Genomic DNA, 27,694 nt, shown 5'->3' with positions numbered 1-27,694 from the left:
ATTTGTATCAAGAAATGTAATGAACACAATTGTTACATTGATGGGAATGGAGAAGAGTAATATTTAATGCATTTATCTTAAGGATCAAAATAAATCAAAGTTGTCACTTAATGCCACAGTTAGTACTCATGAATCATGCAAAATTTGTTTTTTCTGCAACTGTTTCCTTTTTATTGTAGCACAGACTTGGGCTGACTTTCTCTTTGGTCTTATTGAAGTAATCAGTAATATCCTAGATATTTCTATGCAGAGAAGACATTGCAAATTGCCATAGCAACATATGCTTTTTAACAAAACTCTTGGTTCATTCATTCATCAGAATTCTCTCTCTCTCTCTCTCTCTCTCTCTCTCTCTCTCTCTATATATATATATATATGTATGTATATAAATAACCCAGCAAGTGCTCTCTTTTTCATGGGACAACCAATCCATGTTTCAGCTGACAGAGGGAAGTCAGAAGCCACTTTACTCTTAGCCCTGATGTCCTCTCCCTCCACCCCCACATCTCTGGAAATTCACAAACATAAACTTTCTGAATCGCTATGTGAATTCTATTGTATTTGATAATTTGAGAGCAACACCTATGACAGAGGTATTAGATTATAAAATAAAATCAACCAAAAAGTATTTAATAGCTAACTTTGGAAGGTAGCACTGTACCAGGGCCTGATAACATTTTATTTCACAGGCATCCCCAAATCTGAAGCCTATAGACATTAAAACTAGTTGAGGCCAGGCGCAGTGGCTCATGCCTGTAATCCCAGCACTTTGGGAGGCCAAGGTAGGCGAATCACCTGAGGTCAGGAGTTCGAGACCAGCCTGGCCAACATGAGGAAACCCCATCTCTACTAAAAATACAAAAATTAGCCAGACATGGTGGCAGGTGTCTGTAATCCCAGCTACTCAGGAGGCTGAGGCAGGAGAATCATTTTAACCCAGGAGGCGGAGGTTGCAGTGAGCCTAGATCATGCCATTGTACTCCAATCTCAGCAACAAGAGCAAAACTCCGTCTCAGACAAAACAAAACAAAACAAAACAAAAACAAAAAAACACCAGTTGAAAGCCATTTTATAAACCTGCTAAAGCATAATCTCAAACTTTGTATAATCCATTGCTCCCAGATCTCTATAAATCTAATGAACTGCCTAAAATTCCCTTCCTTAATTGAACAATTGTTCATGTACCACATCTGTCTTTGATATTTCCGAACTAAAAAAGTTTTGTTTTCTACCACAGTGATTAATGCAATCCAGTAGAAGTTAAGTGTAAATGACCCAATTCCTACCACTTATGTGGCTTTCTTAGAATAAGTAGAATCACATTATCTAAGATCATAAAAAATTTTATCGCATTTACCAAAGAAATTGTTTCTTCCTGTCATTACATTTCTCTTTTCTTTACTGTCTTTATTCATCTACCTGTGAAATCAAGGTAAGGTGGGTCAAAAATTAAATAAATAAATAATACATTTAAAAAATAAATGTAAAAATTTTATCACATCATAGATAAGTATTCATTAATACCATAATTGGAATCAATGTAAATTCTAATTTTTAATCTGAAAATACATTCAGAGTAACAAAAAAGTTAAAGAATCTTTGAATTTTAAAAATTAAAGAAAGTATAAAGTGAGCATAAGGGGGCAGACATACTGTTTCATTTAATCCTCACAATAAGACAGAGGGAAACTTATTATCCCTGTGCAACAAATGAGAAAACTCTGATGCAGAGAGATCATACGACCTGCCTGAGATCACCCAGCGAGGACAGAACTATCACTGGAACCTAAGCTTGACCCCAGTATCCTCATTCTTTATACTATAAGGCGTTCCTTCACAATCAAGACTAGTCCTACACTTGACCTCAAGTCAAGAGAGTCTCTCTCTCTCTCTCTCTCTCTCTCTCTCTCTCACACACACACACACACACACACACACACATACAGGTTTTGTAAGTGACATTTTTTTGGAATGTAAAGATAGCTTTCTAAGAATTCTTTTAAAAACAACACTCCTACAATGCGTTTGCCTGAATAAAAGGAAAGCTCTTCCTTCTTACTGTTGTTTTTCACCTTGTCTTGCTTTGTTTTGTAATAAGTCAGTTCATAGCAATAGCACTTACAGAGTGGAACGGACCTGATCAGTGTTTGAGATGATGAATCAATGAAGGACCAGTGTCAAACAAGACAAAACAAATGGAGCACAAACTGTTCTGTCAAGTTGATTCAGTACTGACAGACAAGGCAACATGATTCAATCAGCACTGAAAACAGAAAAAAAATAAAGCCCATCTATCAGTTTCAACATCCCCAGGGTCCTCTGCACCTCTGCTCTTCTGACAGTGAGTTCAGCTCAAAAGTTCCCAACAGTCCTGTGGGACCTCTCAGTGGCTTCCTTGAGTGACTGATTGATGGCTGCAACAAATCCGAGGGTCATAATTTATTTTATTTTATTTATCAAGGCTCTCCATGTTATTCATCTCCATATCTCCAGAACTAACAGGATGCCTGGTACACAACCATCACTGAGTAAAATTTGTTGAAAGTTTGAATTAAGAATAAATTTGAGAGTATAAAAATAAATGAAATAATTTATATTTCATATTATATATTTCATGATTTATAATTTATATTAGTTGCATTTTTTTCACTTTGTAGTAAGGTTCAAATATTTTTGGAAGTCATTCAACGTAACAGCCAAAGGATTTTCTTAGCCTTCATATAATTTTTGCTTTTCACCACCTTTAGTACATACACAATATAGAAATGTATTAATGCCAAATAAACCCACATAACAGAAATCATATTTGTCAGGGCTTAAGGCAGGCATAAAATAATATTGTTATGAAACTTGTGCATGCAATTGTAACAGCAGACACGAATTCAAAGATTCAGCAAGAAGAACCAACTGTCATTTATTATTTTCTTTTTCTTCAGACTTCAATGGGCATTTTTTCAGTCCTGGTTTTATTTGACATCTCAGCAACATTCCACACTACAGGCCATTCCTGCCTTCTTAGGACTCTCTTTCCCCTAGGTCTGTGTGACATCATATTCTCCTTCTTTTCCTCTTCCCTGTTTGGCCATTTCATTTTCATTTTCTGATAATCTTCAGTAACTTAAAAACTTCTGGAGGCAATTATAAGGCAATTGTCATTGAAAAAATTCTGATTAAACTATCTGGCCCTAAAGCTATATGGGGTAGTATTATTTTATTTCCTCAATGGTTTACCCTATAATCATTTACTTAATCTAATTTTCAACTCAGATTAAATTTATGTGCTTCCAGAAAATTAAATCATAAGGATTGGTGAGTTGGTTTTAATAATATCATGATGGCAATAATTATAATGATGATATTTATATAGTAATAGTTGTTGTTAACTCTGTGTATAGTGCTTCAATTATTTAACGCTGTTCTGACTGCTTTCCATACACTAACTCAACACCATACTCCTAGTCCTAACACAGCCAAAAATATTCCTAAAGATAAAATTTATAATTTTAAAATGTACTTTAATAGCAAGATTCTAATGTTTTAGCTCAAAAATCCTGGATTACGTTCTAAGTTTTGAAATGTATTTATATAGTATACATATAGAGATTATCATATATATGTGTGTTCCTACATTCTAAAAGTTCCAGACAATTTAGTGAGCATGAAACAAGCTTCTGGATTTCTTTTGAGTTGTTTTAATGTGTATAACGGTGCATTTCTTTCCATATCGATAGACCAAAGTTCTTTTCCTTTCTAAATTTTACTAATTTTCTCTCTCACTGAATGTCATCTATTTGCAAGCAAAAGGTGATGTTCTAAAAATTATGTGAGAGTTACTACATATGGGAAGATGAGTAAGCTCATGAGGAGCAAGCATATTAAGTGACTTACTTTCAAACACCAGCCTTACAGCTCATGTTTCAAATTTGTCTTACAAACATTACATATTGAAATAGCTCTTGAATTCTGGGGCTATCTTGCAAGTCGTAAGAACCAGGAATGTTCAATTCAAAAATGTCAAATATCTACTTTATTACTTTTGTGATCAGAAAACAGTAAACATTATTTAAAAATATATGAATATATTTCATATATTGTATATCATATACCCACATGTAGGCTTCAAATGTGTAATAAAAAATGTACAAGCCTTCAAAATTTCTATTTAAGAATCCTTGAAAATTAGCATTTCTCTAAAGAAAACAAAATGCAGGGTACTTAATAGTAGTTTTTGAAAAGTAAAACTATTTATATTATCTTCTTTATAAATTAAAAATATATATTCAATTTAAGTTGTTCTGAGGTTTTTGTTTTGTTTTTAATCTCACTTGGAAAAATAAACAAGAAAATCACTACATAAATTTGAAAAAAATGAGAGCAACGAGGCAATGCGTGTAATACCTAATAGTAAAACTAAGTGGAAGATGTTGAATTATAATAGTGAGTATTTTGAACAAGATACCCCAGAATCAAACCCTAATAAATTTATGTAAGAATTTAAGAAGCAATAAAATGCATTAAAAGAGTGAGGAAGAAGTACATTATTAATTATGCCGTATTGAAGCTTTTAGTTCAGAGTTTGAAGAAAAAAAAATTAGGGTTTCACCACACATCATATGCCCAAGTATCTTTCAGGCACACTTTTGACATAATTACATAATAATTTAATAATGTATAATAATAATAATTTAATAACTATATTTAATATTTTAATTATTTGATTATTATTACTTAATAATTACTTTAATATACAACTTATAATTATATGTTATATATAATACATTATAATATATGTTATATATTATAACACATATGTGACATAATATTTAGTATAATATATAACTTTCAAAAATCTAGAATAAAAGTTAAAATATTATACAGGTCAAAACCATAAGAAATAAAATTATGAAATTGAACAATAATGGAATTTAGTCAATATTCTAAAGGGATATTTCTTCTCTGTGGACTCAATGTTTGTGTCCCCTCAAAATTCATATGTTGAAATCTTAACTCCCAATGCAACGGTATTAGGAGATGGGACCTTTGGGAGTGATTACTTGATGAAGGTAGAATTCTCATGAATAGGATTAGCCCCTAAAAAGGACCCCACAGAGAGCTCCCCTGGTCCTTTTGCCATGTGAGGACACAGTAGGACAGTCATCTATGAACAAGAAAGCAGGCCCTTCATCAAACACCAAATATGCTGATATGACAATCTTAGACTTTCCATCCTCCAACACTGTGAGAAACAAATGTTGTGTAGGTCACACAGTGTATGATATTTTTGTTACAGCAGTCTGAAGGAACTAAGACAGCTTCCAATGCATAATGAGTTCATACACAAGTTTTTAAAGCTAGTACTCTACTAGAAAAATTAACAAAGAACAACAATAAAGAGTTCACAGTAGAGAATATTCAAATGAATAATTGACATGTTCGCCTTGAATTCTAGGGCCATTTTCTACTCCAGATTTCACTTGTACCATCTCTACAGCACCTGCACACGCTCAGGTAGGGTTCTTCTCTTTGCTTGTATATACCTTTATGCCATTCATTTCTAAACCAATGAATTTACAATATTACATGTCTATGTAGCTGCCTCCACTATTAGACGATGTGCACTTCAAGGTCAGGCAAATTTATGTATGTATTTCCTGGAGCTCATCTCTGCCAAAGTGCATCGGGAAAATATTCCTTTTACTTTTTAAATACTATTCAGCTTCTGCTACTAGCCTTGCGGTTTACTGAAATCCTCTTTCTTTTCTTTGGTCACAGTTTCTGGATTCAAATTTATCTCAAAGTAGAATGACTCAGAACTAGGATGCTGAACTGAACTGCTTGCAAATGTGAAAGAAATATTGTTCTGTTTATCGGGAACATCATTTCACAGGATATAGGGAAAAGAGATGTCACATGAACATATCTTAGAATTTACACTGTAAACCAAACAATGTTGCTACAAAGGCATGTAAGTTAATATAGAAATAATGGAAGAATGTGAAGAAAACTCAGAGACAGTGAAGAAAGCCAGGATAGGCTCCAAGATCAATAAGTAGTCATCATTAAATAGAAGAATATCCCCCTGTCTTAGCTACCTCTTAGTATCATTTTTTATTGATTCCTCTTTGCTCTACACTTACCCATAAGTTCCTTCAGATTCCTTTCATATGTCATATTCTATCTCACTGTGAGATTAGGCATTTCCTGCTCATATTTCCTGGAGCAGGCTTCTGTTTTCATATATCATTTATACTTTCTATTTGCCCTACCACATTGCACAGTAGGTGCCACTTTTTCCTGGCAACCTTTCCTGGTCCCCAGATTTGGAATTATGTGCCTTCTTAGATAATGCACGTCTTCACTGCTCAATGTATGTTCCTATCCTATCTCCATCTACACACTTAAGACATTAGACATTGGCACTTGCTTCTCTCTCTCTCTCTCTCTCTCTCTCTCTCTCTCTCTCTCTCTCTCTCTTCTCTCTCTCTCTCTCTCTCCATGCTGAGGACAGAGGCACTATTCTATTGATATTTGTATTCTTAAAGCCTACCATAGTACTTGACATATATTATGTGTTTTTAAAGAGTTTCTTGTTGAAGAAGAAAAAAGCAAAAATGTTTTAATCTATATATTAAACACATAGTTCAAAGCAAGTAAGAATAGAATTTTAGATATTAAAAAAGCTGCATTTGTTTTTATCATAAAGAATTTTCTAGTAAAAGCGGGAATACAGCAATTGCTTGAGAAAACCTCAGAGGTGACCAGATTTTGAGGAATATTGACACTGGATTGTACATACACACACACGTACGCATACATATACGCGTATAAATACAGTATTCATAGACCATTAATTTTGAAGTCAGATAACCTAAAGAGTTGTCTTAACATTCTCAGTCTCTTATTTCTGGCAAAATGAAATAATTCCCATCTCATAAGGGTTTTAAAAGTATGAGGGTTGTATTTTGTGACAGTTCTAATACACTTGTTTAGTTTTAGTTCTACTGCAGTGATTATGGGTATAGTTGGTATCAAAAGCATGTATTACTTTATTCATAATTTTGAGACAAGGTCTCTATGTTGCCCAGTCTGCTCTTGAACTCCTAGGCTCAAACAAGATTTTTGCCTCAACTTCCTAAGTAGCTGGTACTACAGACACACACCATTGCACCTTGCTGTTCAAGCTTATAAAGCAGGGATTCTCTAAATTTCTCTGTGAAGACTCTCTAAAGACAGAACATATAATCTCAGAGACCCTGAGAGATATACACCAAGGTAACTCTCTATAAACTTAAAATTTGAATCTCTAATGGTTTTTTTCATTTAAAATTTATGCAAATTTGGAATTCTACTCTAAAATATAACTCTATTAAAATGTTCCTATCAAATCTTTTCATTTTCCAGTCACCTTTGCATTTGGGCAGAGCCACTGAATGAGTTCTAGCCAAGGGAATATGAATGGAGTTGTGGATTGTTTCTGAGTTAAGGCTTTAAGAAGTGCATTTAAGAAGCCTTCCTTATGCTCTTCTTCATTGTCCCTATGCTGGATGAGATCACAACATGTGACCCTCACAGATGATAGATCAAGAAAATGGAAAGAGCTTCAAAGCCCTGAAACCATATAATGAAGAGTCACCCAACAACTAAAATCACCCATCTTAAACTATTATGTGAACAAGAAATAAACTTCTATTCATATGTTTGAATTATCAAATATTTTGAGTCTATTTATGGTAGCTGCTACTGTTATTCAAACCAGTGCACCCCACCAAAAAAGAAAAGTGCAAGGAAGAGAGAAGTCTTTTGCAATCGAAAGACATTCTAACACCTGAATTAAATGTTTTTGCAAAGTCTATACTAATTATCGCACATTTATTTGCATTTGCTAAATAAGCATAGTAGAAATGTTCATTTAACTGTCTTAGACTTCCCCATGCATTAAGAACCTCTAATTAAAACATCTGCTCCGAATTGATCAATTTGCCAGGAGTTAAACATAACATAGCATGAAAATTCAGACTTAGCATTCAGTTGTTATTCAAAAAGACAGAGGAAAAAGAAAAGATAAATGGGGTAAAACAAGTGGTGGCCCCAATAAAACTATGTCAAATAATTTGTAATTGCCCCAAATAATAATTTATGATCTTGGATTTCTTAAAATTTATTCGCATGGCAAATATGGTAAAATACATTAAAATTCAATACTAATGCATTATTTTATGCTCTCCTAAAAGGCAAATATATTCAATCGAAGCTAGATAGACAGATGACAGGTAGATAGACAGATAGATAGACAGATAGATAGATAGACAGATAGATAGATAGATAGATATCAATGGTTTATGACTACAAAGTATGGCAATGTATTGAGGCACCTACTGTAGAAAATCACGGCTTTTAATACTTTATAAAACTGTATTCTTAACCTGTAAAATGTTATTTCCTTATTATTACATAATTACTTTTTTATTTTCTCATAATGATTTTAAAAATCTAATAAATAAAAAAGAAACTAAAGAATCCTAAAATCGGCTGGGCGCGGTGGCTCAAGCCTGTAATCCCAGCACTTTGGGAGGCCGAGACGGGCGGATCACAAGGTCAGGAGATCGAGATCATCCTGGCTAACACGGTGAAACCCCGTCTCTACTAAAAAAAAAAAAAAATACAAAAACTAGCCGGGTGAGGTGGCGGGCGCCTGTAGTCCCAGCTACTCGGGAGGCTGAGGCAGGAGAATGGCGTAAACCCGGGAGGCGGAGCTTGCAGTGAGCTGAGATCCGGCCACTGCACTCCAGCCTGGGCGACAGAGCGAGACTCCGTCTCAAAAAAAAAAAAAAAAAAAAAATCCTAAAATCATTGAGATCAAAATTACCATGACAAATGATTATGTGAACAAAAAATAAACTTCCATTAATATACTTGAATTACTAAATATTTTGAATCTATTTTGGTTCAATCATTTTTCTATCATCTCCAAATTCCTCAATTCTCTCCTTTTATCAGTCTTATGTCATTTGTCACTCTTTCTGTCATTTTAGTAACATAACAATATTTGAGTTGATGTGTTATGCATATCCTAAACTCTTTTTTCTTTTCTGATTCTTTATTGCACCCATTTGGAGAATCATTAGTCTTGGATGAACTCATTTTCCCATTTCTCTTTGCATACAGCTGAGCAGTTGACCACAATTGCAGAAAGCACACACAAGAGAGCAGAATGGTATCATTACTAATGCCTAATGATCTCTTTGGGTTCCCCTGGTCATCTTCCCCTCCTAAACACCTAGATGACCATGGCAAACCATCTAATTTTCCTCACATTTCTAAATATACATTCCTCTCCTCCCACCACATCTTTTTTCTACAGATAACCCAAACTTCTAGTTCCTAAAGATGAAAGAGGCAATCCAACAGAAAATTTTCTAAACTCACTACTACTCTAAACACCAAAATATATCCAACTAACCTTATTTTCTCTCCAGATATAATAGAATTACCACTTGGTCCCCTCTCTAAGACCAACCTCTATGCATGCTCTTTAAATCCCAACCCTTCCAGGCTTCCAGCTTTCTAAGAAACCCTACACTAGCAACTCTCTCCTACTTTTTTCTTTTTAAACCTCACTGGCCTCTCCTACTCTGTCTCTGTAAATTCATATTTTTTCTAGTCAGTAAATAAATATTGAATTTTCCCATGGCTTAGTCTCAATCAGTCTGTCTTCCTTCTTTTTCTGGGTAGCCCTATCCATGCTCAACTTTTCTCTCTCCTGTGAGATCAGCAAATCGGCTTGTTTTCTCTGATATCCATTGGCACTTTTACGTTTCAAAAACATCTCAAAACTATGAAGTCCTACAGTAGACTTTTTATCCATCTCATTGTATGTCACCATTCCCCATCAAGCCATAATTCTAAAGGTGGATCACTCTTGACTTCTCCCTCCCCATACCCCATTACAAACTCACATCATGTCTTACAGCTTTTCTCCCTAAATATGTCTTTATCCATTCATGTCTTCCAGCTCTTCAACCATCTTACCCAAGTCCAAACTCTTATCTTTTACTTGTAATACTGAAATCTGCCTCTATGTCTCACTCCATACACTCAGAGCAATCTAAATAATGCAAACAAAGATTGTGCCACTTTTCTACTTAAAAAACTTCAATTACTTTCCTTTGCTCTTTGTATCTTTAACCACATACTTAACATCCTTAACAAAAATCTGTGATATGGTCTGCAAGTCCTGCCTTTTGTGATTCAGCAAATACAATCGTCCTTGTGTCCACACAGTGTTGTGTAGTCTTCTATGCAAAGGGACTTCACACAAGTTGCTCCCTTTGCATGTTTCTATACAATCCATAAATCTCAGCGCAGACTACTTCCTCAGTGACATTTCTCAGATCTTCAAAATTGGGCCAAATCTATCATATGTCCTCTTACCACTTTCTACCCTCCTTTATAAAATAAAATTGCAAAAATTCACTCACAACTTCAGGCTCTACTTCAATTTCTAGTTCTTTTTCTATTTCCACCACATCTGCAGTTTCTTTCTCCACTGAAGTCTTGGAATCCACCCACAGTAATCCCTGAGGATTGGAATCAACTTCTTCCAAACTCCTGTGAATGTTGATATGTTGAACTTCCATGAATCACACGTTTTCTTTTTTTTTTTTTTTTTTTTTTTTTTTTTGAGACGGAGTCTCGCTCTGTCGCCCGGGCTGGAGTGCGGTGGACGGATCTCAGCTCACTGCAAGCTCCGCCTCCTGGGTTTACGCCATTCTCCTGCCTCAGCCTCCCGAGTAGCTGGGACTACAGGCGCCCGCCACCTCGCCCGGCTAGTTTTTTGTATTTTTTTAGTAGAGACGGGGTTTCACCGTGTTAGCCAGGATGGTCTCGATCTTCTGACCTCGTGATCCGCCCGTCTCGGCCTCCCAAAGTGCTGGGATTACAGGCTTGAGCCACCGCGCCCGGCCGAATCACACGTTTTCTTAATGGCATCTAGAATACAGAACACCTTCCAGAAGTTTTCAATTGACTCTGCCAAGATCCATCAGAGAAATAATTATCTATGGCAGGTATAGCCTTATGAAATGCATTTTTGAGTAACAACACTTGAAAGTAGAAATTACTTCTTGTTTCATGGGCTGCAGAATGGGTATTGTGTTAGCACACATGAAGACAACATTAATCTCCTTGTACATCTCCATCAGGGCTCTTAGGTGATTAGGTGCATTTTCAATGACAAGTAATATTTTAAAAGGAATCTTTTTCTTTTTGAGTAGCAGATCTCAACAGTGGGCTTACAATATTCAATGAACCACGTTATAAACAAATTTGCTGTCATCCAGGTTTTATTGTTCCACTTCTAGAATGCACGCAGAGTTGATTTAGCATAACTCTTAAGGGCCCTGGGGTTTTTGGAAGGTAAATAAGCATTGGCTTCAACTTCAAGTCACCAGCTGCCTTAGACCCTAAAAAGAGAGTCAGCCTGTCCTTTGAAACTTTTATACCAGGCATTGATGTCTCATCTTTAGCTATAGAAGTCCTGGATGGAATCTTCTTCCAGTAGAAGACTGTTTCACCCACATTGAAAGTGTGTTATTTAGTGTAGCCACCTTCATCAATTATCTTAGTTAGATCTTCTGGATAACTTGCTGCAGTTTCTCCATCAGTACTTGCTGCTTCACTTTGTACTTTTATATTATGAAGATGGTCGCCTTCCTTAAGCCTTATGAACCAATCTCTGCTAACTGCAAGGCTTTCTTCAGAGGCTTACTCATCTTTGTCAGCCTTCCTTGAATTAAAGAGAGTTAGGGCCTTGCTGTGAATTAGGGTTTGGCTTAAGGACATGTTGTGGCTTGTTTGATTTTCTTTCCAGTCCACTAAAACTTTTTCCATTTCAACAATAAGACTGTTTTGCTTTCTTAATATTTGTATACTTGTTGGATTAGCACTTTTAATTTCCTTCAAAGTTTTTTCCTTTGTATTCACAATTTGGCCAACATTTTAGTACAGGAGGGCTAACTTTCGGCCAGTCTCCAACAACATGCCTTCCTCACTAAGCTTAATCATTTCTAGCTTTTGATTTAAAGTGAGAGATGTGTGACTACTCTGATATGGTTTGGCTCTGTGTCCCCACCTAAATCTCATGCTGAATTACAATCCCCAGTTTTGAGGAGGGGCCTAGTGGGAGGTGACTGGATCAGGAGTGGATCTCCCCCTTACTGTTCTTGTAATAGTGAGTTCTCATGAGATTTGTTTGTTGAAAAAGTGTGTAGCACTTGCCTCTTCTCTCTCTCTTTCTCCTATCGCCATGTTAAGATATGGCTTCTCCTTTGCCCTTTGGCCACGATTGTAAGTTTCCTGAAGCCTCTCCAGTCATACCTCCTGCATAGTCTATGGAACTGTGAGTCAATTAAACCTCTTTTATTTATAAATTACCCATTCTCAGGTAGTTCTTTATAGCAGTGTAAGAACGGACTAATACATCTTCCTTTCACTTGAACCCTTAGAGGCCTTTATAGGAGTATTAATTACCATAATTTTAATATTGTTGTATCTGAGGGAATATATAGGCCTAAGGAAAGGAGAGAGATGGGAGAACGCCCCTTTGGTAGAAGAGTTAGAACATACACAATATTTAACAATCAAGTTTGCCATCTTATATGGGTGGTTTTGTGGCACCCCAAAACAATTACTATAACAACACCAAAGATCACCAATCACAGGTCACCATAACACATGTAATAATCAAAAAGTGGGAAATATTGTGAGAATTACCAAAATGTAACACAGAGACTCAAGCAAGCACATGCTGTTGGAAAAAAAATGGTACCTTTAGATTTTCTCCATGTAGGGTTGCCACAAACTTTCAATTTGTAAAAAAAAAACATAGTATCTGTGAAGCACAAGAAACCAAAGCACAGTAAGATGAGGTAGGACTGTATACCTTCAGTAAAATTCTGCTCCACAAACAGGAATGACAAGATGAAAAAAGGTCAATGTTTATACTAATTCTTTCCTGTAGTTTTCTAAAAATTTTGCTGTTGAATTTATTCATTTAAGTTATTGCACTAATTCCTAAAATTTATAAGCAAAAGTAAATGGCATTAAGGCATTACAACCAACTTGAGACTTGGGGATTAAATAAAACTTAAACCCTCAGTGGAAAGGGACGCAGAGCAAATTCTAATGGGCATAGAGATGTGGAATAGGACCATAATATGGAGAATACTGGCTGGGATAAAAATCTAAAATACCATATTTTGTTGATTGTAAAACACAATTTTTTGACATTTTGACATCTCTAAAATTGGGATTCATACCGTAATCAATGGAGTTTCTTAGTTTAATCAGGAATATTTTCCTCTTTTTATTGGTATATAAAATAAGGCCATATTTCAAAATAAATGGTGTTATTTACTCAATTAAATGCATTTATAGCCACAGCATCAAAGATGAGGATGACAGGGTTTTTGAAAAGAGAAGAGAGAGGAGGGAAATAAGGCTATTAGGAGTAAATATATGTGTTACAGGTTTGTATCTACCTCCCACAGTCCTGTGAGTTACATGTATGCGAATATACAGCCTTTATCACCCTATGCTAGAATCAATTGTGAATGTATCTGCCTCACCTGCTAAACTCCTTAAGAGGAGGACTACAAATCAGTCCTCCTTGTATTTCCTAGTTCTGAGCACTTGATAGAAGATCAAATTCATTTGTTCAATAAGTTAAATCTAATTCACCTTCTACAGAAAGTGCAGCAAACAGAATTTGCTGTGATACATTAGTTAGGTAATTCTTAGGAGTATATTAAGTTCTCTGATAAGGAATATTTACTCACTTGAGCTATTTGATGACTCTAATTCATTAATGCATTAATTTATTGAATGTAGTAATCACCAAATCAGGAAATCTTAATGGAGAAATGAATTAAAATCTAACTTCTCCAGGGCACCTACCAACACTCAGGTGACCTAAGATATTTGTAAAATTAAAAAGTATATATTTTCCAAAACTAATTTGCCTACTAGCAGACTTAGCCTTAATTGTTACATGAGTAAAGTAAATTTATAAAGATCCCAATTTTCTAGGAGTTTATAGAAGTGAATTCACTATTGCAACTGACACACTAAATGTGAATATACGATAGAGGATTAAATGTAAACACATTTACATGTTGTTCAAACTGAGCATGAGTGAATATAATATTAGAGAAAAGAAAACATGACCAGTATGATAAATAGGTGGTAGAAATTATAAATGATCAGTTCTAATAAATCAAGGGAGACTCCAAACAGTGAATGCAATTTTAGTTCTATGAATAATAGAAAAGTATAGATCAATCACTTAGTGTGTGTTAGAAAATTTTTTCTAGATCAAGGATGCCCCTAGACTGGGCAAAAATTGATAATGAAACATATATAGGAAGAAGTTTAGAAGGAATTAGACTTTTGAATTTATTGGAAATGGAACTTAGGTAGAGCTGAATTTTCAGTTACAGTGACACTGTTAAGACATTTTATTCCATTTACCTTCCTGAAAAGTCCCTGAACAATTAAGAATGGAAAGGCACAATAAAATGGAATGAATATTAAGACTTTAGTGATTTCTATCTTTAATACATTCAAACAAATGGCCGTAATTTCAAAACACGACTTTGAAGAATAAGAAAAAAACCTTTTGTTCTGTACCAAAGTTAAGAACGGATGCTGAGACGGCACTCACCACAACCATCCCCCTGCACCACTGGACCTGAATAGGAAAAACTTCCCCTTAGAAGTACATAACACAGTCTAGAAACACCCCTTAAGATTTTTGTAATGAGGACCATCTGCAAGCTAATGCAATCAGATGTCAATCCCTTCCCGCACTACCCACTGGAGGTCAGCTGAAAAAGAAATCCCCTACTAGAAGTCAATTGGGTTGTCAAAGTCCAGGCCAGCCCTTCGGGGCTGATGGCTAAATGATGCAGCAGGGTGAAGTTAAAAAAAAAAAAAAAAAGGAAAAGAGTAGTAGTAAGGGATTCATTATAAGTCCCATGAAACTATCTGAGCTGTGAACTAAGGGCAGAACTCCCAGGATAACAGAAAAGTTTGATTTGACGAGCACAGGTTCAACATTTACAAACTTTAATCAAAGCTGAAGAGTGTCTCAACTCTCTCCTCTAATTTCTCCCTAATCTTTTTTTTTTTTTTTTGACAAATAACTTCTCCATGTAAAGATAAGTAACAGCAAAGGAAAACTAGTCCACAACATAAGGAAAAACTCATTGATTCATTGAAAAGAGAAAACATTAAGTGCATTACTGATCAGCAGATCAGTACCATATTAGGTGGTTTGGCTACATCAGTAAATAATACAGACACCTGCTCTCGTGGAATTTCATTCTAGTAAAGAAGACAGACAATACACAATCAACATGAAAAAACTAATTAAATTATACATTATGTTAAAAAGTGATAATTGTATAAAATTTTTAAAAATAAAGCAGGTAGGGGGATCAGGATTGCTGGAGCAGAGGGCAAGTCACAAATTAAATAGGGCAGCCAGGGAGGACGTATTAAGAAGGTGAGACCTGAGCAGAGACTGGGTGGAGACACAGACACTAAAGAACTGGATAAACAGTACAAGAGCATTTTAGGCAGAGGAAAAGGCACTGGGGTACATGTTGCTGAAACATTAAATAATCACTAGAGCAGGAAATCAAGGTACAGATGGGTAGGAGTTGAGATCAGAAAGTTAATGGGAGTGGGAGTCGGCGAGAAGGTGAGTCCTAAGAAAATACTGGCCCTTATAAGTCATTGTGAGAAATTCGGCTTTTAATCTGATGGAATTGGGAATATATTGTAGGATTCTGAACAAAGAATAACAAGATCTAAAGTTCTAAAAGGAAAACCCTATTTTCTATGTTGAGACTAGACTGTCAAGGAGCAAAGATAAATGCAGTAAAATCTGTTAGAAGCTACTTCAGTAATCCAGGGACAAAATAATAGGTAATGGTGGCTTAGGCAAGGGTGATGGTAGTTCAGATAGTGAACAGTGGTTGAGTTCTGGATATAGGTTGAAAGGGCCAAGAGAGGTTGTGACATATTGAAAGTAAGTTGTGAAGTAAAGGAATAAAGGATGACTCCAAGGCTTCCAGCAGAGAATATGGAAGAACAGAGCTGCCATTAATTAAGACAGAAAAGACTGATGCTGTTTAGCAAGAATAAATGGAGAAGATCAGGAGTTTGGTTTTGGAAGTGCTGAATTTGAAGCATTTACCTCCCTAATAAGGTATCCAGGTGAGGATGTCAAATAGCCCATAGAATGTATTAGTCTGGAGTTCAGGAAAGAGGTCTGAGCTGAGATATAAATTCAGTTGATGTCAGCTTTTAGATGGCACTTAAAGCCAGGATGAACTCAGAGAATGATGAGCTCACCAGAGACAGAGTGAGACTAGAAGCAAGAGAATAACCAAGACCTGAGACTGGGGCATGTCAACATTAAGAAGTGTAGAAGTACAGAGGAAAAATACAGCAAAGTACACTGCAAATTTGTGGCCAATTAGAAAAAAATCAGATGAAGAGGATGAGTAGGTCTGGGATCTGACCAATGAATTTAGCAATGTGGATGCCTTTGATAACCTTGAAATAAATATTTTTTGTGAAGAGTATGGGGGTAAAGAAAACATGATTGATGTAGTGTAAGAAAGATTGGAAAGAGAACTGCAAGTGATTCCAGGCATATCTTGTAAGGAGTTTGCTGTAAAGAGTGAACACAAATGGAGTGTGGAGGAAGCAGAGTCCAAAAAAGTGTTGAGCTTTTTTTTTCTTAATCTGAGAGATAACAACACTATTTCTATGGTGGTAGAAATAAAAATGATTATAGAGAAGAAAAAGGAAAAATTGCTTCTTCATGTCCTTGAATAGTTAAGAGGGCCTAGAGTCTAAAATAAATGAAGAGAGATTTAGACTAGAGCGTATCCTTTGTTGAAGAATCAAAAATATCTCATTTTATTGAATTGTATTAAATTCAAGTAAAGTTAGCCTGAATACCAATATTTTTAAATGCCATATCCTATACTGTCTTTCTATTTTTGTTTGTCAAACTTTTCACTGAGAGAGAAAGAGAAGACTTACCTGACATGTTTTTTTACCAAATATGATAATAATGATCTTTGAGCATTAATATGACATAATTTGGGAATTTTTTTTGAGACAGAGTCTCACTCTGTTGCCCAGACTAGAATGCAGATTTAAGCTCATTGCAACCTCCACTTCTAGGGTTCAAGCAATTCTCGTGCCTCAGCCTCCTGAGTAGCTGGGATTACAGTCTTCTACCACCATGCCCAGCTAATTTTTGTATTTTTTTAAAGAAATGGGGTTTCACCATGTTGGCCAGGCTTGTCTTAAATGCATGGCCTCAAGCAATCCACTCACCTTGGCCTCCCAAAGTGATGAGATTACAAGCATGAGCCACCACACCTGGCCTGATTTGGTATTTTTTTACTATCTTCTTTTTAAGTTGTTAATTTTAGTAGAGAGTATATCTTCATTTTATTAAAAATGACACATTTTTTAAAAATTGAGGCAAGCACCTTGTTCCACATAACCTTAAAAAGTAGGGTAATAGGAAGCTACCATACCATAGGCTTCTAAAGACAAGTGATGCTGAGTAATTGAAACTATTCAGTTTTATAACCCTACTGTAACGGAAAAGTGTTTCTTTCAAACCTAGTGTTTGAAAGAATGTTGAGAAACTGGCATTTTTATATACTGCTAGTGAAAATATTAGCAAAATTTTCCTTTTCAAAAAATTTGAAGTACTGCACTATCTTGTTTTCCTGTAAAATCTTTTTTCTTCCTACCTTCCTTCCTTCCTTCTTTCCTTTCTTCTTTCTTTCTTTCTTTCTTTGTTTCTCAATAGTTATATACCTAGGAGATTCATTAAAAATACTCCAAGATTTCAACTGAAGTTATTGTCTAGGAATGGTGAAAACATTTACAAATACACACACACACACACACACACACACACACGCATGTTACATTTTTTCCAATTTGTAGATTCAGTATCCTACATTAACATGAAACATCACATTCTTCAATCCTAAGATACACGTATTTTCACATTCATGAAATCAACATGTCACAAAATTAGTATTATCTTAGCTTCGGAGAAATGTGATAATTTTGTAATTGAAATATTAGAGTATTTAAGATAAAGGAGGGACAACGATTAAGCAGGCATCACACAGGATAGCTTGTCTACATAGCTTAGAACTGAAAGGTGTTTCAAAGATCAGTAAGGAGAAGATAACAATTTGATTGTAGGTGAGGTTGTTTTGTGTAGGCTCAGTAAAATTCAGTCATTAAAGACATGTTCAATGGGAATGAAGTTATTTACCATAATATGCAATATGAGAAGACTGAGAGTTTTAGATGGAAAAGAAAACTTTGTAGCATTTCATTAGGATTAGAGTGAGACATTATGAGATGTTTTAGTCAGAATAAAATTGAGAAGGCACTGGGAAAGTGGTCTCATAACCACACTGTCTTTCAGAGTACAGCCTATCTATAACATTACTCTTGAAATGCCACCACCAAATTTTGAACTTCTTTCTTGCCCTTGCATAGATTAATATATTAGCCGGGCGCGGTTGCGGGCGCCTGTAGTCCCAGCTACTCAGGAGGCTGAGGCAGGAGAATGGCGTGAACCCGGGAGGCGGAGCTTGCAGTGAGCCGAGATACTCCGCCTCAAAAAAAAAAAAAAAAAAAAAAAAATTGATCAATCTAATTTCTACAATTCTCACATAAATATAAAATAACCTTACATTGAATTATAGGTGACCTTACTTCTCTTCCTGCTTAATCTTTGCTATTTGCAATTCTATTCAAAACCATCTCCCCAAGCCGTAATACGCCTTGGATTTGCTCTCTTCCCTTGATTATGCCACATGTAGAATTATTTCGATAATATATTTTCCTTGCCCTTAGAACAGATTCTTAAGGACATAGTCACAAGAAGTGAGAGATAGGAAATGATCATTTTTTCCTAGAATGCTGAATTAGCCTTTTACTGGACTTTAAAATAATGACTAAACAGTGGCAAGGTTTAGATCGTTTTTCAGTTGTATCACAATCTCTCCTACAAAGGGGATTCTACATTGAAAACACTGCATATTCTTATTTTCAGTTTCATTTACCAAAAGAATTAAATGAATTTTTTTAATTGCCTTACCCAGTAAGTTTGACTGCATGTGTCTGAAGCTTTCGATATTTTTCTGACTCTTTGTTTGTGCTGGTAACATGCCTGTATATCCCTGTCTTATAATGGAAGAAATCCTCATGGACTTGCATTATGGCTAAAATAAAATCCAACAGAACAAATGGCACAGTATTAAAATACCATCTTTAAAAACCACCAGAAAATTTCATGGAACAACCAATGGGTAAATTGCAAGGAGCTGAAGCTAAGAACGGGCTGTGCAATTCAGCCTAATTTTCCTTTCCTATTTAATTTAATTAGTTGCAATATTTTTTGTCATCCTATAAAAACAAGTTTTAGCTATTTAGAATATTAAGTACACACTATGCTTTTAAAACGCCATCTAGTCTTAATCAGCAGAGACACTACTACCAAAAATTAAGCTCTTGCAACAAAAGTACACTATACCTGGTCAGTGATTACTATTTCTCCGTTAACCTTGTGCTTTACCACAAGCCTCTTAAAACCCCAATTAAGCTAGCAGAGCCTAGCAAACTGGGCTTAAAGCTATTGTCATTAATCCTTATAAGTAAATACAAATATTTCTTTTGTGAGTTGGAATAAAAAAGCAAACTCCTGGCAAAATAAAACTTTGACAGAATTTCATCCTCCCAGCTCTGGAGAGATAAGCAATGTTGTATACTTTAAAAAGTAGAGCTTATACTTTAGAAAGTTCTCCTTCATTCCCTCACCTAGATTACTTCATCTCTCCATTGTGTGCTGCTTTGTTGAAGGGCTTTGGCAATTCAGGGTGAAGACTTTAAACTTCCCTTGTAGAAGATATGAATTTAAAAAGTTTTAATTGGGCTTATATATGTATAGCTTGACAACTGTGTACAATACCTACTTGTCTTAATTTGACAAGCATTTTAAATAAAACAGGAAGTAAGGTAACTAGTGTTTGACAGATCCTTTAAAAAAGCTTATACTCCAAAGTTAAATATAACTTTTCAATGTTCCTGTTTTTGTTTCATTTTTTAATGTTCCATGCCCTTTCTGATGCTGTACAAATAGTCGCAAAAGAGGTTAAAACTTCTTTATCTACTCTAAAACACATTCCTATAGGGTTTTAAGAATTTATGTAACTGTACTCTATGGAGATCTCTGCTTTTGTTCTCTATCCATCACCTATACTTACTTTTAATCCTACAGATTTTAGAAGAATGTACACAAAGTTATTCATTCGGGGTTCTACTGGCTTTTACATTCTTTCGTACTGAGACAGGGGAAATGCTGTATGCCAGACCAGGCAATAACAAGCAGGCAATCATGTAACATTTATAGCAAAAAGAGTCAACCAGCATTCTATCCATTTATAAAAATGTGAAGATATTGCTACTGGCTTTTCTTTTCTGTAGAACCATTCACTCTTTTAGGTCTTATGATTCAACTTTCCTCTAAGCATCATGAATAAAATTTACTCATTATTCCTGAAAAACACTGCCAACTAAAGAAAAAGGATGAGAAGCCATCATAATTACCTGAAAGGTGGCTTCTTTCTGAAGTTTCTGAAACCAAACAGGCTTGATAAATTCATGAATATATAACTATGTAAGTTATGATCATGCAATTTTACTTTTGGAAAAGTGCAGCAAACTCATGATACAGAATTATAACACGGATGAGAGGCTTGGTTGTTGCTCATTTCTTGCTCCTGGCTTAGGCTGGTGGGAAGCAGGTTCTCAAGAAACCTTTGTTACATGAATGTTGAATAACTAGCATTTTTGTTTTATTGCTTTGAGATGTTACGCCTTTATTGTTGATTCATTCTGTGAAATTTATGAGTATTTCAGTAATAGCCATAAAATAAACCTAAGGTATTTAAATTTTCTCAATTTTAAATAATTACAATTCAAAATTGTTTGACTGATTAGAAAAAGAAGGAGAGAGAGAGAGGGAAAAAGGAAAAAAAACACTTGAAACAATAATACAATGACTTGAAGATTCTGAAAGGTTAAGTAAATTGCCCAAAGTTATTGAAATAGCAAATGCCAAATTTGGGATATTTTAGCGTAACCTTGACTCCAAATGCCTGTGATCTTTTAAATTTGTCACACAAGCACCACTTAATGGAGCATGCATTGAAATTAGAGATTAATTCCCTCACTCTTCAAATTACCAACAAATTACACAGCTGTAAGGGGGAACAGAAAATTTCTCTTCATTTGTTTCAGGTTTTGGGTAACATCCCATAATTTTTAAAAATTCAATTCAGGACATGTTTATGTAGGCTGTGGTTTCTCAATAAATGCTAAGTGGTAATAATGATCAATAAAAATTCATCCAATACAATTATAAAATCCATGATTCCTGCATATATATATTTAACCAATACTAACTAGATCAGTGTTCAGAAAAATTAAAATTGGCAACAGTTCCTTAAGTATGTACCAAATGTTTTACATTTAATTTTGGCCTATTTTTTATTCCACTGCATTGATAATATATTCCAGGCCCTTCAGTATTCACAACCTAAATTTTCATTTTAGGCTTCGTTGGATTGATTCTTCCATGCACTTCAAGCCAATGTTTGCACAGGGAATACACTTTGTTAATTTACCCTTATTCAGGCCATTGATGCAAAATAAAATTCAACAGGCAAGCAGAATAAATTATTACAAGAGATGAGATAAATCAAAGGCAATGTACAAGTGACTATATGATTTCATTATTTACTGTTACTCTAAATAAAACATTTACAAAATTGATCAAAATTGAAAACCTTTTGTAAAATGCAAAATTACACTAGTTTACTCAATTTATTTTGAGATAATAGAAGGAAAATATTAATCCTCAATTTTTTCAATCCACTACCTAATCCACTTAAACTGAAGATAAGAAAACTGTATGTATGATTCTTAAATATGACTGAATAAATAAAGCAAGCTTCATTACAAATTAGTCAGTTGGCACTTCATGTTGGACTTTTGTTGGTCCATGATCATTTTGGAAAAACTTCGGAGTCATTCATCAAATGCGTCATTAATATTTAAGAGTTCAGTTTATAAATGAGTCTATCTTCTGAAAATAAAATGGCAGCTAATTAAGATATAGGTAGGCATACTTCTCATAACTGCACTCATTTTAGAACTATTGAAGCCTTTCGGATACTCTTTTTTTTTTTTTTTTTTTTTTTTTTTTTTGAGACGGAGTCTCGCTCTGTCGCCCGGGCTGGAGTGCAGTGGCCGGATCTCAGCTCACTGCAAGCTCCGCCTCCCGGGTTCACGCCATTCTCCTGCCTCAGCCTCCGGAGTAGCTGGGACTACAGGCGCCCGCCACCTCGCCCGGCTAGCTTTTTGTATTTTTTTAGTAGAGACGGGGTTTCACCGTGTTAGCCAGGATGGTCTCGATCTCCTGACCTCGTGATCCGCCCGCCTCGGCCTCCCAAAGTACTGGGATTACAGGCTTGAGCCACCGCGCCCGGCCGGGATACTCTTTAAGTAAAAGTTTTCTTTCTTTTATTGAACTCCTATTACATGAGCTCAATGTAATGTTGTTTATTAAAGGAATGAATAAGAAAAAAACATATTTCATCCAAGCTCACCTTGAACTGGTCCGTTTTGCATGATTTCTTTCATTATCCCAGTTTCCTGGATGGAAAAATATGAATGAGCAATATCATTGTTATCAGAGCATACTAAACCTATTGACTGGTGTACAATGTTAAGTGTTTGCAATTTACTCTCAATCGTACTTTGACAAACTCACGTATATTACACTACATTAATGAAATTGTTAAAGATGAGATGCACTCAGTTGTTTTAATGACATTTATCACTAAACAGTAAATTTGGAGTGGAGAGAAAATACAATAGCCTTTCATGATTATCAAGAAAAAAATAAACAAGGTAAGTTAAAACAGTATTTAATTAGTGGAGATTAATAGTACCTCTAATTTTTTTCTCACAAGAGCTATCCCAAATGATTGTTTAGTTAGATGTCTCAGTAACCTTAGTACAAATATTTCTATGATATCTCCTAATGTATAATGCACCCCTCTGTAGGGAGGCAGGGCACTATTTCATCCATTTTTCTGTGCCTTTGAACACAAAGTACATGCCAGAAACTATGACAGGAACAAATATTGACCCTGAACCTATACTCAATTTATTTACATTTTGGTTGAATGACACTACTAATTTCATTATTATATAATAAGATCCATTGTAGAGACAAGCACAAAGTGTTATTATTGCAAACATAAAAGGGAAATTAATTCTGCATGGAAATCAAGGAAAATTTCACAGATATGAAGTTTTTACCTGGGCCTTGACATTTGTTTGGCATTCTAGATGGAAAGACTTAATCACCATTTGCATCAGAGGAATTATCACCTAGCTAAGTGGAAAAGTATAACAGAGCATGGTGTACCTGGGGAACAGAGACTAGTTTTACATATTAGGAGCATTATGGCTGGGTAGAGTGGCAGATGTTGGCAGGACATGAGTGTATAAAAGTAGTACGTCAAAACCAACTCATGAAAGGCCAGTGGCTATGGTTAGAACACTGAATTGTACTCTGGAGATAATTAGGAGGACTGGAGATTCACAGATTCTGAAAACGAGAAGGCTTGGGGAACATTGATATGATGAAGTAAATTTGCCTAGGCTTTTAACAGACAAACTAGAATCCAAGGGAGTCTTTTTTATATCAGACCCATGACCTCTTAAATTATTTTGTTGAGTGAGGCAAAGGATTGATAAAATGAGCTAATAACACAAAAAAGTCAGTAAAGCAGAGTTTAACTTAGCTTTTAATTGTCAAGTTCAAATATATTTATATACAGATATTATGAAACATAATTTTAAAACCCTATTTCCTTGGACGTTTTTTTAATTTCAGCCAATTCTTTACACTGCTAATATTACAAAGATAAGACATCATACCCAAATCTAAAGTCCTTAAAAATATTAAAAATTATACATGAAAATATAACATTTATTTTAAAATATAATAGTTTTAAGTAGTTTTTAAATTGTTTTAGCTACAACAGAGCTATATACGTTCAAGAAAGTCAACTATTCTTGATTCTTGCCATTTTTACTTACACTGGAAGAGACTCTGTATGGAGGAGAACATTGGTAGATCCTGTTAGATTTTTCTACGTTGTTGGGACATGGCTTTGTGGCATGCCGTTTTCCTCGCCCATCAGACCTGCTTGCCATGGCACATCCATTGTTGGTAGCATTTTGGTCTTTGAAAAGTGGATAGCATGCATGGGATACCAGTCTATGAGGAATAAGCAAAGAAGCAAAGGTAATATTTAGGAGAATGTTATAATTTCCTGTTTATATTTAATCTTACTGAATTAAACATTTATAAATTATTCTGGTTACTTATATGCATAATTTTCAAAATAGTGACTGGCTCCAACACAGAAGCTCAGTGACGTTATACTCTTCCCTACCTTCCTCTTATTTCTTCATTATAATTTTAAAAATCTCACTTTGATCAACTTTTAATAAATAATTCTACCTGTAGTATAGAATTTCCTGAAGATAAAAAGTGGTTGTCAATATTAAGTATGTGGTAATATTAATAGGGGAAGGACCCCATTCAACCTGTATATATAATTATAATTTGGAAGAGCTCAATTTAATATAAACAAGACATTGAATCTGACTACTCCCAGATGGAATATTAAAATTATGTAAGCTGTAGCTTTGAAGTTTTTATTTTGTTTTGTTTTTGTATTTTTATAATTTTATTAAGTTATAGATATGTTCACATAATACAAACTATTACATATCTGTAGCTTGTGGTACTTTGGGGGAAAATAGTATAATATTAATATAATATTAAAAGTTAATAAAGTAGAAAACTATCAGACATGTATTATCTAAAAGATAGAGAAAATGATTTTGATTTCCGATTTTGAAACTAAACATAGCAAAGTACAAATTATTTGGCACCAATTCAAACATAATAATATTGAATAAAAAGGTAAATTGTAAGGGAAATAAAATCATGGTAATGGCATTGTAGATACTCTGTGCTGAAATGACCTTAGAAGTATCCACTAGGATTGGCTCATGAAAATGTAATAGTTTCCAACACAGTATGAGAAACTGAGGAAAGAACAAGACAAAAGCAAAACCATTGAAAACACTCAAACAACCTAAAAAATATTACATTAAATGCGTTACATTTGTATTAAATGATGAGTGCTGTGGACTGAATGGTGTCACTTTAAAATTCATATGTTGAAGCACTTATATCCAATGTAATGATATTTGGAGGTAGGCCTTTGGGAGATAATTAACTTTAAAGGATGTCATGAGGGTAGGGCCATCATAGATGTGATTAATGACCTTATAAGAAAAGGAAGAGCCTTTTTTCCTTTCGGCCGGAACCGCCATCTTCCAGTAATTCGCCAAAATGACGAACACAAACGGAAAGAGGAGAGGCACCCGATATATGTTCTCTAGGCTTTTTAGAAAACATGGAGTTGTTCCTTTGGCCACGTATATGAGAATCTATAAGAAAGGTGATATTGTAGACATCAAGGGAATGGGTACTGTTCAAAAAGGAATGCCCCACAAGTGTTACCATGGCAAAACTGGGAGAGTCTACAACGTTACCCAGCATGCTGTTGGCATTGTTGTAAACAAACAAGTTAAGGGCAAGATTCTTGCCAAGAGAATTAATGTGCATATTGAGCACATTAAGCACTCTAAGAGCCGAGATAGCTTCCTGAAACGCGTGAAGGAAAATGATCAGAAAAAGAAAGGAGCCAAAGAGAAAGGTACCTGGGTTTAACTGAAGCGCCAGCCTGCTCCACCCAGAGAAGCACACTTTGTGAGAACCAATGGGAAGGAGCCTGAGCTGCTGGAACCTATTCCCTATGAATTCATGGCATAATAGGTGTTAAAAAAAATAAATAAATAAAAGACCTCTGGGCAAAAAAAAAAGAAAAGGAAGAAACCAGAGCTCTCTTTCATCATGTGAGGACACTGTGAGAAGGTGTCCATCTGAAAGCCAGAAAGAGAGCTCTCACCAAGAACCAGATCAGCCTGGTCCTGGATTTTGCAGCCTCCAAAACATCAGTGTTTGCTGCTGAAGCCACTCAGTCTACGGAATTTTGTTACAGCACACCAAGCAGTCCAATACAATGAGATTTAGTTGGGTCTCAATGATAATTTACATTTTCAAGCTCTTAAAGGGCTGTTATTTTTTATCATAATGTAAAATGCAAGCCAACCAAGTACTAGTACACAAGGAAAGTATCAGCCCAAGTTGCCCGTTCGAAGTACCACATTTTAGGCAAAACATATGAAAAAATTTAAAGCAATTTATTGCAATCCATCAGAATCTGACATCCACTATTTTCTATAGCATCTACCTGGTCCTATAGCAGACCCAGAGCACTGAGTGGATGATGAAGAGCAAGTGAGCGGTACGTGAGCGGTACATATATACACCACTGTTTATCAGCTGCAGCTTCTTTAGCTGAATAACTCAGCTTTTTAGTAGATCAGCTCTTACAGCGGACACAAGGATGTTATATGGGATCAGCCTACCTGAAAGTAAGAAAATGCAGCCTTCCATTTTTCATCAAATGAGGTGCAGACAATGAACCATACTGATGAGTTGAAACAACTGTAAATTATTTTCTTATATTATTATTCTTATTTTTAGCCTAATTTTACCTGATATTATCTATTCCTCAATCTGGTAACTGAAAAGCACAGCAGAGAGATCAGCAACCGTGATTACTTTATTCTGTCTGTGGGGACTCGGCTCAGAGCAACAAGAAAAAAATATTTACTTGAGTCTTCAAAAGTAAAATTCATATTAATTTAGCTAGAAACGTACACATTCTTCAAGTGTTTCTAATAGCTCCTAATCTCAATACATAACAAATATAGTATATATTTAAATGTAGCATAATATTTATATTCATGTAGATGTAGTATATATATTTTTAAGTACATTTTTGTAAAAATCTTGGGATTAATTATTTTCCTTGTTCTAACACAATGCACCACTCATAAAAATCCTAGAAACACATGTTGAGCAGCTATTTACCCACGTTTTCTCAGGTACCACCAAGCCCTATCGATGCTTCCACTATTGCATCCATGACGGTTCTTGGCACAGCAAGAGATCAAATTCTGAGGGGATAGATTGGCCGTGTATCGGCCCTTAGACTGAATTGCTATTCGGTCAGCAGCCACACCTGTTTCAAATAGAATATCAATTAATATTCAAATGGTACACGGTATTTCTAATAAGATACATAACTCTTTTTGTTTGAACCCTAACGTAGTTTTTAAAACTGTGTGTAATTTATAATTAAAGCCAAAGAGCATTAATGTATTTATGTGTTCTAGCCAGTTGAACTGTGTCATACTTTCAGTCATAATTTTTGTCCTATTTTGATATTACTCAATTGTCCTATTGACTTCAAAGATTTTTCCAGTTTCTTGTTCCTTTGATGTTCTATATATT

At 35.1% G+C, this 27,694-nt stretch overlaps 1 protein-coding gene and 1 pseudogene across 4 annotated transcripts in view; one reads left to right on the top strand and one right to left on the bottom strand.

The window, feature by feature from the left end:
• The window catches only part of TINAG (tubulointerstitial nephritis antigen), an 85,067-nt gene that overhangs the window by 17,598 nt on the left and 39,775 nt on the right, over nt 1–27,694 (bottom strand). For all 4 annotated transcript variants that reach the window (XM_033217489.1, XM_033217490.1, XM_033217488.1 and 1 more), the window contains 4 exons: nt 27,272–27,422; nt 24,292–24,472; nt 22,788–22,833; nt 19,217–19,340 (listed from right to left, as the gene is read on the bottom strand). In XM_033217489.1, the coding sequence (XP_033073380.1) occupies nt 19,217–19,340; nt 22,788–22,833; nt 24,292–24,472; nt 27,272–27,422 (502 nt within the window). The remainder of the gene's footprint in view (nt 1–19,216; nt 19,341–22,787; nt 22,834–24,291; nt 24,473–27,271; nt 27,423–27,694) is intronic.
• LOC117087381 lies at nt 25,587–26,144 on the top strand (annotated as a pseudogene).

Source organism: Trachypithecus francoisi, unplaced genomic scaffold (genome assembly GCF_009764315.1).
Source record: "Trachypithecus francoisi isolate TF-2019V2 unplaced genomic scaffold, Tfra_2.0 Lachesis_group10, whole genome shotgun sequence".
NCBI lineage: Eukaryota > Metazoa > Chordata > Mammalia > Primates > Cercopithecidae > Trachypithecus > Trachypithecus francoisi.
This window is presented reverse-complemented; position numbering and strand designations above follow the sequence as displayed.